We start from the raw sequence: 17546 nt of genomic DNA on the forward strand, positions 1-17546 counted from the left end.
AATCTGGCCAGACAAATGCTGCCTGCTGCAGTAAGCTTATTTAGATGAGGTTATTTCCCATGGTCTGACTTTCTTTGTTTTGGAATCCATTGATCTCACAATATAAAAACTGTTTGATGTTGTTCTTCTTTTATCCTTCACTCATTGCTAACAACATATGTTCATTAGGATTCTGTGCTTTTTTCAGAAATATTTTTGGTTATTCCTAATATGAGATTTAAGATTACAAAATGATATTTCAGATTTGTAATATTAAACTAGACCTAAACTAAAAAAATGTTATCAGTATGCAGAGCTCCTCCTGCAAGGTCTCTTTTGTCAATTAAAAGAAATCACAGATTCTTAGAGGTGTATGTATCTTGTAGTATAAATCCCGGCTCTTTATACGGCACCACTGGACCTGGAAGTCCACTGTGGTGTCAGCAGCAAAGATGGAGGAGGTGATAGGGTCCTGGACTTGTCATCACTGCAGGGCACCTGCACAGGTAAGTCTCTGTAATAATGGGCAGGTATTCTATGCATACTTGCTGAATATGGCAACTTTGTAACAAGTATTCAGATTAGAAGTTTGACTTTACTCCTGATTTCCTCATCTGCATGCTTGTCTCAGGTTGGTGTTACAAAAATATAGAAGGCAGAAAGGCAGCATATTTCTTTCAGGTTCAATAAGTTGTGTTACTACACATTCCTGCATCACATGCCAATGGAGCAGCTCAATGTTTGTTGGGGTGCCATCCATTGTGAGCTACACCTAGCACCCTGTATGGTAGAATGCATTGCAAAGCACATTGCAACACAACGCACGCCATGTGCTGCTCTGCTGAAAAAAAAAGGTTCATGCTTTTGGATCTGCCATGGTGCATTGGCAGCCCGTTCATAATGAATATGCTATGTTAATCCAATGTACGTAATGCCTCTGTAAAGTTAATCTAAGTGTAGGAGCAGCTCCAATCTTACCCAGATATTAAACCAATCATAACCATTTGTTACAATTTTACTCACATAAAGGTGCGTACACACTTCCAATTTTTATCGTTCAAAACGAACGAACGACGAACGATCGATTGGGCAAAAATCGTTCGTAAAAAAAGTAACCAACGACGCCGACGAACGAGGAAAGTCGTTGGAAACGAACGACCGGACCGGCGGATCGGATTGGACGACGATCGTTGAACATCGTTCGCGTGTACGATCGTTCGTTGATCGTCCATGGTCTGAGCATGCGTAATGAACGAACGTTCGTTCACTTTCCTGTCGTGCACATAGTTCCTCTATCGCTCAAACGATCGTATCTATTGTGTGTACAATATCTACGAACGATCGTGTCGTTATCTCTATGTGCAGGATCGGTGCTATACGATCGTTCCTCGTTCGTTTTCCAACGATAATAATTGGAAGTGTGTACGTAGCTTAAGTTCACTAATGTAAATTATAATACAGTAAAGACATGAGCCTGGAATTAAATGCACAATAGGTGATAAGACCTCAGAGAAGGTAAATGATACTGTAGATCCAAAAACAAAATGTATTATATATTGCAGCTTGNCAGATGTGGTAGCTGCATTTGTTATTTTCAGCAAGTACAGGGAATACCTTTTGATTTTGCGCTTGCCACTTTCTGTAAGGAGAGATTAAAAGAAACAATATTGCCTTTCTTCTTTAAATAATTTCCCTGCCTGAATTAATGGAGTCATGGTTGTAGTCCATCCTGGGGAGCTCCTTCCAGTGGGAGTGGAAGTGCCAGCAAAGCCACCCAGGGAGAGGAAGTCTGTTATTCATATGATTACCAGGTGAACATAAAAAATAAAGTGCGAAAAACTAACCACCTAAAAAAAAAAGTGGGATGATTAATTACATTTAACTTTTGTGACTAGAAATCTTTAAGAGTATTGCCATTAGGGGAGTGCATTCGTGTGAACTGGGATTTGTTTATGTTGCACTGAAAAAAAGACACCTTAGCGCTTGTAGTTTAAATGAAAAGCTTAGAGGTCGAGGCCAAAAGCAGTAGCATCAGTAAGTTATTACAGTTAGTCCCCGGATTACATACCAGATAGTGACTGGGTTTGTTCTTAAGTTGAACAGTTGCAGTCGGAAGAGGTACATTATTTTAATAAAAACAATTGGGAGTGTTGTTTGTCTCAATATATTATTAGGCAGCATGGTGTTTGTTACTGTATGAAATCCTCAATGAGTTAATTACAAAAAAAAAAAAAAACCTTTATGAAGCTTAGACATTTATTAACTTCAGGAGCAAGCTGTGCTTTCATATGAAAAAATAAACAACTGTAGAGTTTGTCTTGGTCATTAAGTTACAAGATGCTTCAGATTAGCTCTTAGATCACCCACAACCTCAGTTGAGTTTAGCAAAATATTTCTTCTGCAAGTCATGCACCGCCCCCCCTCCTATCAAGCCTCCTGCACATACCAGCGAGCAGGGAAGCCCCGTTCGTATCTAAAAGTCGTCTGTATGTCGGATGTACTTTACTCAGGGACTACCTGTAGAACCAATTTTTTCAGTTTGACAATGGGGTCTGAACTAGGGGGCAACATAGGTGCTTAATGCTGATTTTCTACTGCAACATTTATTAACACTTTCATGGTATTTCAGTACATTATGCTGGAGGACCTAAAAAGACTTACTATTTTGATTACAAAGTAAAACAGGTCCATCTGTCTTTACTAAAAATGCATATCCCAAAAATATGTAATTGCAGGGAAACTATAAGTAAAATCTCTTTTTACTTTTTAGGTTTGCTTAAAGCTGAAATATATTTTTTTTTTTCACCACATCAAAAGGTAATAGCTGGTTTTGTCTAGATGACATTGCTTTAGGGGAAAAACTTATTGGTGGCGAGTGCAAAACCAACACATTTGTGGATCAATATAAAATAAGCAAGGCAATGCCCATAAATATAGAGTAGCCGCATTCCAGGGGCCCTAAGTTTGCACTAAGCAAGGGAAAATGCCTTACTGATACTAAATAATTTCATGCACATGTACATACAATAAATACACAGACAACACCTTGACTTGTTTTGCAAGGCTAGGTACTTATTCATAAGCTTTGAGTGTAATAATCATCACATGCCTAAAGATTAATCATTGGCTGATTTGAAATGCATCAGTGCTCTCCGTGTACCTGATGCAATTGTGACTTCATCTGATGTAAAACTTCGATTTTTAAAATTGCACCTTTTTTTTTTCTAATGCCTGGACAAGGGGTTTCTGAAAGGGTAACGGCATGTGAATGTATTCTGTGCCATTTGCAGAAGCACGATCATCATTGTCTAAGGACTGACTGCTTGTTGAGGGACTATAAAGCACTCCTTTTGAAGTCCATATTTAACATAGTGGAAGTGAATATTTCTTAAAAGGCTTTAAAAAGCTGTAGGAAACACACCAAAAGCTTTACAAGGTCATTACCAAACCATGTTGTGCACACTGCCCTTATACAAGTGGAATTCTGTTTGAACAACATACATACATTTATTTTTAGAAAAGATTAGTATTTCATTTGCAATGCTTTCCTTTATCTATTTAGACCAAAAATTGGGGGTTTGCATGTTTTCCTTTTGTAAATGTAAAACATTTTGAACTTTATTTCACCTTGGTCTCCGTTTCATTATTATAAATTACAATAGCAGCATTTAGGCGGCAACTCCCATAATTACAGTGTAAAACTTTTCAAAATACCTCTTCACACTCACCACCAGTATTATGTCAACAGTGACTTATTCACAGATTGGGTGTAGGAAGACTGTTTATGTAGAAATTGTAGTTTTCTTATGGTATAATGATACTCTGTGTTCCTACATGTTCTTGTGATAGCACAAATCACATGAGGAGAATAAGCTGTAAAACTAAATTTTACAGTAATTGTTTCCTTTAATTACAGGGGATGGAGAGAGGAGCTAAGGGCCAGTTCTCGACGTTCAGCAGTTTCATTTCAACTATCAACCAAAAGAAAGAGGCCGCTGGGAACAGATGCTCACCTACGCAGCTTGTTATACCCAACAGTAAAAACGGTAAATAAAAGTATTGTGTGCACAGCTGCTCCAGAGAAAAACGGCAAACACCATGGTGTGCAGAACTGTGATGGATGAATGGAGCTTTGATAAAAGTCGATATAGAAGCTGACTTACATTTTGTTTTTTTGCTTTATTTCCTAAATCATTTTTCTTTATGTAGAAACCTTTTGTAGACACAGATTTAAGAGGTTTACTTTAATAATTTGGATATATCATCTACCTATAAGTACAATAGTTTTGTACAATGAGTCAGTCTAATGTAGAAGCACATAATAATTAAGAGAGATGCCAGCAGTAAAATCTGTAACTCTTGAGTTCTTTAGCTTGTGCAGCCCTGGTTTCAATGGAATTCATCATTTGCTTCTAAACTTTTAACAGAAGTGCTGACCCACACCCCAAATACATCATTCCGTATGATTACACATCCTTTGAGCTTTTGGATATAGTATCATATATGCTACTTAATTCAATTAGGCAGCGCACCATGGAAAGATGTGAAAGTGCGGTTACCTATACACAAAGGTGAAACTAGCGTATATGTTTATTGCATTGGCCATGGTATTATTGCTCTTGTCATTGCCATACTGAACAAGCCCAGGGAAATGTCACTGTACTGTATATCTAACCCAGTACCTATGTAACCCAGGCAGAAGGGTGGGTGATTTACTTGAAAAGTCTCATTAAAGCTTATACAAAACAATGAACCCAACCCCACTACTTTGTTTATGTTTAAAAGTTCTGTTTTTCCTTTACCAACTTCATGCTTTTGTCACTAGAATGTTGTTTTGAAAAGTGGGTCTTTCCAAATTTTTGTCTTTTCCCTAGCCAAATGTTTCTGATGGTCCCCTATGTTGGTATTAACCTAACTGGGGAAATCTTATTGCTATGGGGATACCAACCCATATGTCTGGGATGTCATTTTTAACCGAGGGAGAACAGACTCTGTAGGATAAAATCAATATATTTCTATTCAGCACTTCTTTGACAGTCACATGTAGCCTTGGTTCTGTAAAATTCTGACCCGAACTATAAGTAACAGAATTCTACACACACGAATGTAAATAAAAGGTCTCATTTATTTATGCCAGCCTGGAATGCTATTGGCAGCAAAATGTATTTATGGATATCATTTCATTAGATAAGGTCTAGCTATATCCACTCACCATCATTTAATGGCTGCTGCAGACAACTGTACTACCATTTCACACATATTAAAGAAGGGTGCAAATATGAAGAAGCTAAAATAATATATTGTGGATAGGCTGATGGAATCCAATCTGAGTTATTTGGTCACTTGATAATAAAATTTTTGCGAAATATGCAATACAATGAGCTTTTTTTTTTTTAAATGCCTGTTCACTAATTCAAAGACTATGTAATAGTTCTAGTGCAGTGATGTCAATCCCTCTAGATATAAACAAGCATTAACTCTTGCCTTAGGCCTGGTACATTTCTTTTTTCTGGAGTTCAGCTTGTTTGTTGTAGCCTATTTAGTGTGACAATTTTGGGCCAGATTTGCACTCATGCACAGACATTGAATAACTCTAAAGGCATCTGACATATAAATTATTATAAGAAACCAGTGTTTGGGGCATTCACAGTTAATCCAAATCCATGTCTACAAATGACATGATTAGATCCATACAAGCAAGAAGAAAATGATAATTTAAAAACTATGTAAGCCACATATCTAATTATGTATTTCTAAAGGAAGAAGAAAATAAAACAGGGTATGTATTTATGCAGATGGCTGTAGTATCTATTTAAATGTAATCCTGGGTAATCGTTTCCACTGGCTGATCCATTTATATAAGCCCTGAATTTGCAGCTTTCAAGTATTTTAGGAAAATAGTTGGTAGACGTCTGTTAGCACAACCTACAGTAAAAGGAACATACTCAACATGGCACAAAGAGTAATTCTTTGCTTTAAACCATAGGGAAAAAATCTAGTTTTCTTTAGGTTAACTTCTATAAGCTTATGTATTATGTGCCATGTTATCATATGAAAACACAACTGTAATTTGTGTGTATTGGGTGATAGATGTAATATATATTATTATAATGATGTCGTTTGTTAGGTCATTAGGTGTTGTAGATACCATTGAAATTTGGGGCAATTGGGAAATTAATGTTATGTACCAGCATGTAATTCCTAAATGGCCAGAAAATATAATCCATTTAAAATCACGTTTAGTGGAAAGTATGTATGGTCAAATCTTCATCTGTCATTTTAGGAGGGACTTCAACAAATTAAACACAAATGAGCCTTCCAGAGACAAGCAGGGGTGATTCACCATGTCCTCCCCAATAGTTACCAATAGTTCATGGTCAGTAGTTTAATGATCTGACTCGAGCAAGAATTTTACCCAAGCTGTTCACCAATGTTTGCTCAGACTATGAAAGCCTTGCAGCTGTACACACCCCGTCTGTCTGTCTAACCAAATTTGAAGGATAGGTATCCTAATATCCTAACCCGATATTATTTTTATACAGGATTTATATAGCGCCAACATATTATGCAGCCCTGTACATTAAATAGGGGTTGCAAATACCAGACGAATACAGACAGTGACACAGGAGGACAGAGAGGACCCTGCTCGATATCTTTCAGAACTTAAACTCCTTTAACATATAAATCTGTCATCTATCTGTCCATCTGTCTATTTACTCATTATTCATGCAGTATGGGTTTGATTTGGGGTCTTTTACCTATATACCTCAGATTGATTTGTTTAAGGATTGTGATCACCCCTAAAACTGGCACATACAGTGATATGCATTAATTATTGGTTGTTCTGTGTATTAAAAAAGAGGGATTTCTACCAGATACTTTGGGCGTTTTTAGATATGGGATGACAGAATGATTGATAGAAATGAGACGTACTCCCAGGTTTTTTTGGACAATTTTACGGAGCATTTTGGAGTACAGGCTGGAAGCCCTGGTGAGCTTCCGATTACTTTAATATATGGTTCATTCCCACATTTCTGCCAAGCTCCATAGCCAGCCACTGTTCACTACTGCAGCTTTCTCTGTGTCCTGCCTATTCTCTGTACTGGAAGGTTGTCTTCATACCTGTGTGTTGCTGCAACACACATATTATCATGTGTTATCCCAATGCCCAGAACTCGAAGTACTGTGTGCATTCTGGTGCCATTTGTTTAGTATTGCACCCCGATGCATACATACAGCAGCTGTTTTGCCATTTGCATTTTTTTACTCTCCCACACCAATGAAGTACCTTAATCATCTCTACTTTAATGTCCCAGTGCTGAATAATGTGCATATATGGTATTATTTAAAAGAAATGATGCCATGCAGCCCCTAAGCTTTCTCTTTGCTCCTAATTGCTGCTGTTTAGGGGATTGTGGGAAGATGAACTGTATGCAGTTGTACCAGCAGTGTTTAAACACATTCACAATTCTTTATGAATACATAATAATATATATATATAATATGTATATATAACAAACATATATACCATATATAATATAATATATATATATAACAAATGCTTTACTTGGCACTTCACTTTAATTTCTGTAAACGGGCAGTCCTGATTACTATGTGATATCTGGGTAGCTTAGGAAAAGAAAAAAAAACTGGAAGCCTTTCTACTCTGATCCAGCACAAGGAGTGGTAAATAAAAGATAGCTAGAAGTAGGTGCAGACAAATGCCTGGTAGCCCCTGTGACATGGCAGAGCGAGAGGCATTATTTGGTTATATAATCCTTATTCAGACTTTTGTACTTCTAAAGTGTTGCCGGTTGCCTTATTATGCATAGGTGACTGCAATGCTTTGTTTTATTTCCGTTTCTGCTCGTGTGTATTGAAAAGACTTTTTGTTTCGCTACATTAACTGTTCTAATTACAAAACAACTACAGGACATAGGGCTAAAATAAAACTTTGTTTACTCCAGCATTTTTTTTGCTTTGTTTTGTTTAATCCAGATCCCTGTGATGCCATTCCAGTTCCTAGCTGTGAAAACAGAGGGAAACGCTTTCAGTAAAATCAATGGCACTGGTGGCTGCTAGTGTGTGTGGGCTGGTGTGATTCACACTCCATACTCCGTGGATGACGGCTTCCCATCTGTATTGCTTTCCTCATTCACAAATTCAGCAGACGCAAATCAGGCTGCATGCACCACATCATGACCTCCCACTCAGGCTCACAGCATATAGCTCAGTGTTATAAACATGGCGGTGCCATCTGTACTGACAGCAGCAGCAGGGATTTAACTGAAAACAAATGTGTGGTTTTCACATTTAAAGGCCAATTCTAGTTACATTTATAATTTATCAGAAAGCTTAAACTAAAAATCTTCTACAGTTTATTGTAGTTTATTGATTCCACAGCAAGTCCCAATAACCTCCTTCAGTATGCTGGAAAGAAGAACCACTGTGTGAAGGCAGTGGGCTCTCTGCAGGGGTCTGACACAATCACTGCTGAATCAAAATTAGGAGGGGATGTGTTTGGACTACCGTATTTTCCGGCGTATAAGACGACTTTTTAACCCCGAAAATCTGTGCCAAAGTCAGGGGTCGTCTTATACGCCGGGTACCGGTACTTACCTGCAGCTTGCTTCACGTCCGGCGTCCCCGCGAGTCCTCCTTTTGTGCCTCCTTCTGTCCTCCTGCTTTGCAGCTTACGCGAGTCCTCCTGTGCAGCAACGCGAGCTTGCACAGGAGGACGTGAGCCTGGATTGGCTCTCCAGTGAAGAGCCTGGATTGGCTCCTTGAGTTGCTTTCATTAAAAGGATCGCGCCCATTCATTCCTTGGAGGTGTGTGGAGCAGTGTAGGCTCCTCCTGTATCCCTCCTCCAATTACTATCACTGTACTGTTCCTTCTGCCTGTCAGTTCTCGCATAATAGCGAGATCTGACAGGCAGAAAGAACAGTACAGTGATAGGCAGACCAATTCTAACCAATAAAATACCGGTAGTCTAACCAATTAAAGCAGTATACAACAACCAGCCAGTCGCCTGTAAGGGTACATCACTTGCTGCGATTGGCTGGTTGTTGTATCTGTAGCTGTTCCTCTTCATACAGTAAAGCACCAGTACATACAATACCTTACCGTATATACAAATGTCCAACAGTCAAAACACCATCATGGCTGCACCAGCAAGAAGAAAGAAATATGAAGCCAGTTTCAAACTCAAAGTTGTAAAGTTTGCAATGGAACATAATAACTGCGCTGCTGCAAGACAATATTTAGTAACAGAAAAGATGGTTCGTGACTGGAAAGCAAATGAAAAAGCATTAAAGAGTATGCCGAGGGGTAAGTATGCATTAAGAAGAGGCACCCCGCATTGGCCAGAACTTGAAAAACAAGTAGCAGACATGGTGAATGAGCATCGCCAAAATGGTTATGTAGTGACATGTAATCAAATACGTTTGTTTGCACTTCAGTGGGCCAAATCTAACCCAGATCACAGCAACAGATTTAAGGCCACTGTATCCTGGTGTACTAGATTCATGGGAAGGCATAATTAGGTACTGAGGCAAAAGACGAAAAGTGCCCAAAATTTACCTGCAGATCTTGATAGCAAAGTAAATAGTTTCCATCGATACATAATACGACAGTGCACTAAACATGGCTATGCGTTAAGTAGTATTGGAAATATGCATGAAACTCCAATGAATTTTGATATGGTTGGAAATAAAACTGTCCATCAAAAAGGTGAAAAAACAATTTTAATTAAAACAACAGGACATGAAAAGTCCAGTTTTACAGTGGTACTAGGATGCACAGCTGATGGTGCCAAACTGAGACCAATGATTATTTTTAAAAGAAAAACAATGCCGATACTCAAGTTCCCTGTTGGTTGTTTTGTACACGTAAATGAAAAAGGCTGGATGGATGAAGATGGGATAAAGCTATGGCTTGAAAATATATATGCAGCAGGCGACCAGGTGGACTTATTCAAAAACGTAGTCTGCTGGTGTGGGATATGTTCAGGGCTCATTTAACTCCCAGCACCAAGGAAAGGCTTGCAAGACTAAAGACAGATGCAGCAGTTATTCCTGCAGGATTGACATCATTGGTACAGCCACTGGATGTGTACCTAAACAACCCATTTAAAGACCGCATTCGAGAACAGTGGAATGAACGGATGGTTAGCGGCGAAAAGTCATTCACAAAAGGAGGAAAATGCGTGCTCCACAGTTGGATGTTTTGTGCAACTTTGTCATAAAAGCCTGGAATGATATTGAGAGAAACAGTAATCAAGTCTTTCAAGAAGTGCAAGATGAAGAGGAAGATGAAGCTGAGACCACACCATCTGATACGGAATTCAATCCATACAAATGTATCACAAGATGTCATTGATGTACTTATGATATCAGATGAACAGGAGGATTTTGAAGGCTTTTAAAGGGAAACTGTCATGCTAGCAAAACCTGTAAAAATACCGTAGCTTGCAGTTATGATGGGAGTTGCTAACTCACCAGGGACTTGCCGGGTACGTGTTTTCTCCCTATTGTTTTTTTTTCCTTCTATCATCATCAGTTCCAGTGGGTTGACAACTTAGAAAACAAACAGCAGAGCAGCTCCCATGGGTTTATTGTCTTATCCTTCCATTAAGCTTTAGAGTGAATTAGGAAAAGTTTAATGTACTGGTTTACGTTTACATGTTTGATGAAAAACAGCCTCATGTTTAAAAGTGACAGTTTTTCTGCTAAGTACATGCATGTCATAAGCATTTGAATTAAAATGACCATATTGAAATCAAATCTGATATTTTTTAATTTTTATTTGGTGTGCGTTGGAAGAGGGGTAGTCTTATACGGCGAGTATATTCCAAACTCTACATTTTAACTGGAAAAGTTGGGGGTCGTCTTATACGCCCAGTCTTCTTATACGCCGTAAAATACGGTAACTATAGGACACTTAAATTACAACAAATCATAAAAAGATTCATACCATAATAAAATTTTAAAATTGGGCCTGTGAATAAATAGATCTGGTGTTGTTTAATATTTAAGCATGCTGTTTAAAATCTGTCCATTATTGGCTTCAGGATATCACAGGAAATAATGGTGGTGAGATATCTGCACCCATCACAGGTTGAGGATCAGACAGAACCACTGATGGGCTGTTGGTGTTTAAAAGTCTTTCCTCCAAGCCATATTCGTCCATGGCAGCAATACTGGCAGAGGGAGTCTGTAGCAATACAATGATTCTTGAGGTCTTTTACAATTTATAAAACTAATTGGGTGTTTGGATAACTATGGGATTCTATTTTGACAATAAGGCCACTTCAAATTTATTTTATTAACATATGAACCTCTGAAAGAAATCTTGTTGGTTTTGTGTTTGCGTATATCAAGTAATAACATTTTAGAGATGTAATGGACAAAATTTAGAGAATGAAGATTAATCTTTCCTTGCTATCTTTTTTTGGCAGTAAGAGACCTTCCACCAATTTGCCTTGATGTGCGACAAAAGCAACGTATCTCAATTGATACACTGCCGCCTGAGATGAAAGCCCCCATCCTGCCCGAACCGCAGAATCTAGCACGAAACAAAACACTGAAGGATTTCCAGTAAGTGCAACATGAGTCTTAAAACCTTTTCTTGGATCATTTGATTTGGTAGCAACTTTATACAGAACCATAAGGATTTAGGGTTTAGGTGACTGTTCATGCTTTTTGATTTGTAGCTGCTCACTTGTAAAGAAATACAAGTTCATTTTGATTATTGTCACATAACTTTTGTACATCCGGTGCTAATCATGTTTTAAACACCAATAAACACATTAAGTTTATTTAAAATTTAGATTTTTTTTAGTAGGCCAGAGATGAGGAGGACTGTGAAAGCTCATGGTAGGATATAGCAGGGGCACCCTGATCACAGTTTGCTTCATGGCTCTGTAGCTTTTAGTTTATAAGCTGCACTAACAGCTAATATGGAGTTCCAAGATCAATTTAATAAAAACCCTTCCATAATATTATATATGTTTTAACATATTTTTGCATGTTATGTAAAAGCCTCCTTTGTGTAGATATCCAAGAGGCCTATGAATGCTGCCATCTTGGATGTAGTGTTAGCATTAGATTTATCAGATCAATTACACAATAGGTTGGGAAGTCCACAGAAAGCCACAAAGCAATGACAATTTTCTTTAAATCCATGGCAGTGTCACACGTATTGTTACACAGTCCTATCTTCTCATTATGAGCAGATGGATCTTTTACTTACCTCTCATTACTCCTCTGAGTACAAGAGTCTAAAAAGTGACTTTGTGTAACATGTAGAGAAAGATGGAAGAAATAAAGGTATTAAAATAATTGACTCCTTTAAATGGAAACAATATGGAACAGTGTTCTTGGCTGTGACAAAGGACCCCGCTACGAATCGCAAGCTCAGGGAAGTTGGCGGGTTGTGACAAAGTTTTTTCCCCTTGAGTAACCTCCGGCTCCCCGCATGTCCGTGATTTGAAAAGGTGGGCGACCACAGATTTAGAACACCTGTACTGTAAAAAGATGTGCTGAAAAGAGTACCAGTTTTGCCTGTTAACTCTCTGCTACTTTTTCCCAATACTGACTTACCATGTCCTGTCCTACACTCCAAGCTTTGTGAAATGTGCAGCAATTTGCAGCAGTTCCTTACACAATCACACACTGCACATGATGGTGACAGTGCAAGTCTGTTTTTATTTTTAGAAGAAATTCCAAGCAAAAGGTACACATTTTTTGGATACCAATTTCTTGATGCATCTTGGATAACAAATCTCCACTATTCCAAGTCCACTTTAAATTTGAAGGAAAAGGCACTGCAAACTCTCATCTACCTCTTGTATTAATTTGAAATAAGTTGTAATAAAAAGGCTGGGAGAATAGTCACGCCGCAGAAGGTTAAGGTGATGGAAAGGTCAGATAAAAATAATCCTTAATCTCTGTGTCATAGAACTGTGTATGATGAATTATAAAACACAACCTTTAGGAAAATCATAAAATTGCCATATTGCTCCAGTCTCTGCCATAAAGAGATCATCACGCTTTATGATGGAAAGCTGAAAATCACGACACAAATATTTTATCCATGGGGGTCATTTTCTAGAGTTTTATTTTTTTGGCAATATTACATCTGTCACTAAAAGCAATTCTCAAGCTCAGAAATGAGTGAACCCCATTACAGGCAATTACAGTGTGTTTAGAAGTCACACACGACTGAGCTCTAAAAGAACAGCTAGTATATATTTTTCGCTGTGACTACAGACATTGTAAGTCTGCATAATACCAAGTTAATGGATCTTGTCAATACAGAATAGTAATCTGCTTTTAGTCCAGGCAAGAGAGTACGTAAAATGCCATGCGTCCTTGTTCTGTTCACTTGAAGCTTAAGATCAACCCTGCCATGCGGCCATATCACCACAAAAACAGATGCAGGCAGATGCTGCAAATAATAAAAGTAGAGGATAGTTATCCTGGGTGATGTAAGTGAATCTGAATCTAAAAAATCAAGTTAATATTTTCTTGTTGAATATACCAACCTATTACATTATCAGGGAAAATGTGAGCTTTTTCAAAATGGGGGGTACTTAAACAGGATTGGTAAGAGTTTCAATCTACAATGATAAACTTGTCCTGCAGTTCAGAGGCTAATGAACTACATCACCTGTGAGGACAGAAGTATTGGAGCTATCTTGGCTTTGAATGGGCAGATTTCTGAGCATTAACCTACCTACTGTCTTCACTATCTGCTACCAAATCACTGACCTGGATAAAGCATGCAGGAGCACGTTCAGACCTTTTCCAGTATTTGCTGGCAACATGCTTGTTTAGGATCAGTAACTAATTAGGTGGCAGAGCGAGGATCAGGATGGCAACCCCAAAGGCTGGAACCCTCTAAGACTAAATCCACAATGGCAGCACCTACATTTTCATCCTCATCAGTTTACTAAGGCTACAATGCTTTGGCTGCAGTGTCCCAGTAGATTATTCTTTTACAGCAATGAAGCTGGATGCAGTGTATAGATACTTACTATTATATATTCTGCTTGGAGTCCTATGAGTAAAAAAGCCATAGGAACAAAAATAAAGGACTGCATCCAGCAAATGCAGTCATTTCCAGGATTAAACCAAAACAGAACTGTCTGTGTAAATCAAATGCAGCTGGTGAGTATGGTGTTATTTTAAATAGACTGTCTGGAAAACTCTGCCCTACATTATGTCAGACAACTATAAAACAGCAGCGCCCCCTAATGGAGGAATAATGTATTGCACTCTTTAATGTAATATATTCTTTTACATAACCATGTGAGTGCTAGTTAAAAAATATGCTAAATGTAAAATATTACCAAATATGTAACATTTGTGAAACATCGACTGTTAAAGGGACACTACTTACCATGAGTAGTGCCAGAAACCAGCACAAAACATAACCTAAAAGTCTCTTTATTATAAATTAATAGCTTTGTTAGTCAAGCCACATGTGCACTAGTATATAATTTTCAGACAGTTGCCACTGAACAGCACATCTGAAGTCAGTAGGCCTGAAACTGGAGAAGAAAGTCCATTATCTATGATGCAGCTCTGCCCTGGTAGTAGAGGTGTAGGCACAGATATAGCTGGGAGAATATTGTATTCTGAGTCTAAATAGTTGCATCCAGACCAGCATTAATGCAACTACCAATAACGCTTTGTTCACTGTAAGCTCAGGGTGGACTGGCGTACAAAAAGAGAACGCAAGACTTAAACCATTCACTGGGGGTCCAGTAGCTATAGAGCAACTAATTTTTATATGAGCAGTAGAAATCTACATTACAACATTTTTCATCAATACTGGCTTTGCATGAAATTCTTGTATACAATGTATGCAAATGTGAACTTTAAATATATTAAAACCTGCACAAGTATTTGGTGGTGGGGATTTCTACTGCAAAAGCACCAATAAAGGAGAACATTGATGGTAATTTTTCCAAAGCATTTCTATATAATTTTGATTATTACAGGTCTGTATGTTTAGCAAATACACACTGCACACATAAGCATTTTAATTATCTTGCCCTAATGTATAGTTTTTTTTTTGCGCACTAAACAACACTGTTAAAAGATACAAAATGTCAAGACGAGCAATGACTCACCGAGTGATTATTAACAGTTCTTGCCAGGTCCACTGTATGCAACTGCACAAAATTCATTGCAGACTTCTTAAACTAATGCTTTTATTGCTGTGGCTGGCTTCTTCTCAGCTTTCCCAGGACTAAAGTTAACTGTAGGGACTGCTGGAAGCCACCATGAGAACTGCTTAACTATGGTAATAATTGGGCTGTGGCATGCATGTGCAGTACACAAGCTGGCCAAGACTTTGCTGAAGGAGAGTTTAGATTTAGGAGGTATTTATTAAAGGACGGCCCAACTAAGGTGAAATAGTCGTTTAACATAAAACTAAGCTTCACCTTTTCTACCTCCTGTCACAGTAACCTCTTCCTCACTAAAGCGCAGGTGTCTCTCTTGCAGTTTTGATTCTGAGCGTGCCTACGCTACCAAGCTTTATCAGTTTCATCCAACCTGCCGGCCAATCAGGAAATAGCCTCTTAACCATCCCTGGCTATTTAGCAAGCTCAAACACAGCACTCAGCATTCGTGCAATGTGTCCCCACTAGTGCCAAACCTCTAGCTTCTGAGATAGTTTGTGTACACCTGTTGCTGGATTCAGTGTTTCTCCTATCCAGCTCTTGCGTTAACACCTTGTTTCTCAGTCTGTTGTTTCCCAGCCTATTCCCTTGTGCTGTTCCAGTGTTCCTCTCTGTCTGTGTATATTCCTGTGTCACCTGTGCCTCTTCTTGCTTCCAGTGTCGGCAGTGGCTCATGTCACTGGTGTCTTGATCCCTGAAATTCGACCCCTGGCTTGTGACCTCTCTTGCTTGCTGCCTGCCCAGACCCTGGCCTTCCTTGATGATTCTTCTGCCTAGTGATTTAGCACCGTGCATCTTCTTGTGTTCCCAAGGACCACAACCTGGCAGTAACCAGCAGTGCAACATCCTCACCACTAAAGGCTCTGAAGAAGACCTGTTTGCTGCTTACACTTTGCGACTTGGCCCTTTACAGGGCCAACACAACTTTTGTGCAAGACGTAGTGCCCCCTAGTGGTCCTGTCTCCCCAGCGTGACACCTCTTTTGCTTCTCCCTGACCTAGATTTGTACACTTACTGCTTAAACTTTAGGACTTTCGTTCAGCCAGATGTACCTTGCTGGGTAACTTAAATAGTCAAACATATAAAGTGCAACATTATTATTGCCATCTCTGAACTTTTCTTATGTAACTTAGGAAGAAAAAAATCAGCTAGTAACTGTACAACAATATCTTAAAAACCAACCCAAGAGCTCAATGTAGAACCTATTGATGCAACCGCTGCATACAAATAGGGGCTGTTTTTTCAAGTATAGCTCCTGTACATACCCATTAGTTCAAGAGGTTAAGCTAAATCCTCTAATTGTCTTGGTAAAGGTTGGAATTTAACTGTATTTCTTAAACATTCTTCAAACTTCAGTTTTATTTATGGGCCTGCATAATGCATTACCAGCTACTTTATTGATCAAGTGCACAGTAAACCCAAAACTCTAGCACTTTTCCTTGAGAATTAAATCATTCTTTGGTAATAATAATGCTTTTAAACAGCATGATTTAGGATTTTTTCTTATGTGAAAGTCTTATTAGATATAACCTCTACAATATGATTTACAGTACAAATTTTCAAGAATCTTGTAATGTCTGTTATCTTCCTTTATTTCCATGCTAGTATTGTGTAATTTGTTTCTTTAGGGGGCAACTTCTCTAAAATGCCAACAGACATCAGTGGAAAAATAATGGTCATTTACTCATGGATCTGCTCCGTCATTATAGCTCATTATATGTGAAATTCTAGTGTTTTTCAGCCATCCACAGACAAATTTACGGACTACATTTGGTACTTATAATTCAAATATGTCACCATATTAAAGATTTTCTTATTTATAATGAGATGCAATTTTTAGCTGTTCCCGAGAAAGAAGAATATGCAATAACACTGTAAAACTAGTCATGTCAGTATTGAGAGTGCTGCAAATTCTTCCTCTAACGCTTCTAACGCAAAACCTAATTTTAAACTCAAACATTAAACTTTAATATCCTTGTCAGCTAAAAGATTATATATATAGTGTTTCGACCGAGGAATAAACTGGATAACTGGATAGTGCCGGCCCCTAAATCATACAAGTTAAATACAAAAGAAGAGAATAATAACAATAGGAGTTTTTAGGCAAAATATAGTACACTCGTAGTATATATAAATATAGTGAAAGTATAAGGTGATATGAATGTCAAAACATAAGATATTAAGGAATTATCATGGTTCCAGTTCCACATGAGCAGTGGAATATATTGGGTTATCTAGACAAGTAATTTTACAATGATCCATGGGTAAGTTAATCCAAAGGAACGCGGTCTCAGGGGAACCCAACGCGTTTTGCTTGCCTGGGCTTCTTCAGGGGAGGGTATGAGACATCAATGGTACTACTATAAATATACATAG

General features: G+C 38.3%; 1 protein-coding gene and 1 long non-coding RNA gene across 2 annotated transcripts in view; one reads left to right on the forward strand and one right to left on the reverse strand.

The window, feature by feature from the left end:
• The window catches only part of LOC140340159 (uncharacterized), an 82933-nt gene that overhangs the window by 31875 nt on the left and 33512 nt on the right, over positions 1–17546 (reverse strand). The gene's annotated exons all lie outside the window — the stretch shown is intronic.
• HECTD2 (HECT domain E3 ubiquitin protein ligase 2) overlaps positions 1–17546 on the forward strand; it is a 46091-nt gene that overhangs the window by 8874 nt on the left and 19671 nt on the right. Inside the window, exons 2-3 of the mRNA XM_072423893.1 lie at positions 3896–4025; positions 11436–11574. Coding sequence (XP_072279994.1) covers positions 3896–4025; positions 11436–11574 — 269 coding nt within the window. The remainder of the gene's footprint in view (positions 1–3895; positions 4026–11435; positions 11575–17546) is intronic.

The sequence above is a fragment of the Pyxicephalus adspersus genome, chromosome 10 (genome assembly GCF_032062135.1).
Source record: "Pyxicephalus adspersus chromosome 10, UCB_Pads_2.0, whole genome shotgun sequence".
Classification (NCBI taxonomy): Eukaryota; Metazoa; Chordata; class Amphibia; order Anura; family Pyxicephalidae; genus Pyxicephalus; species Pyxicephalus adspersus.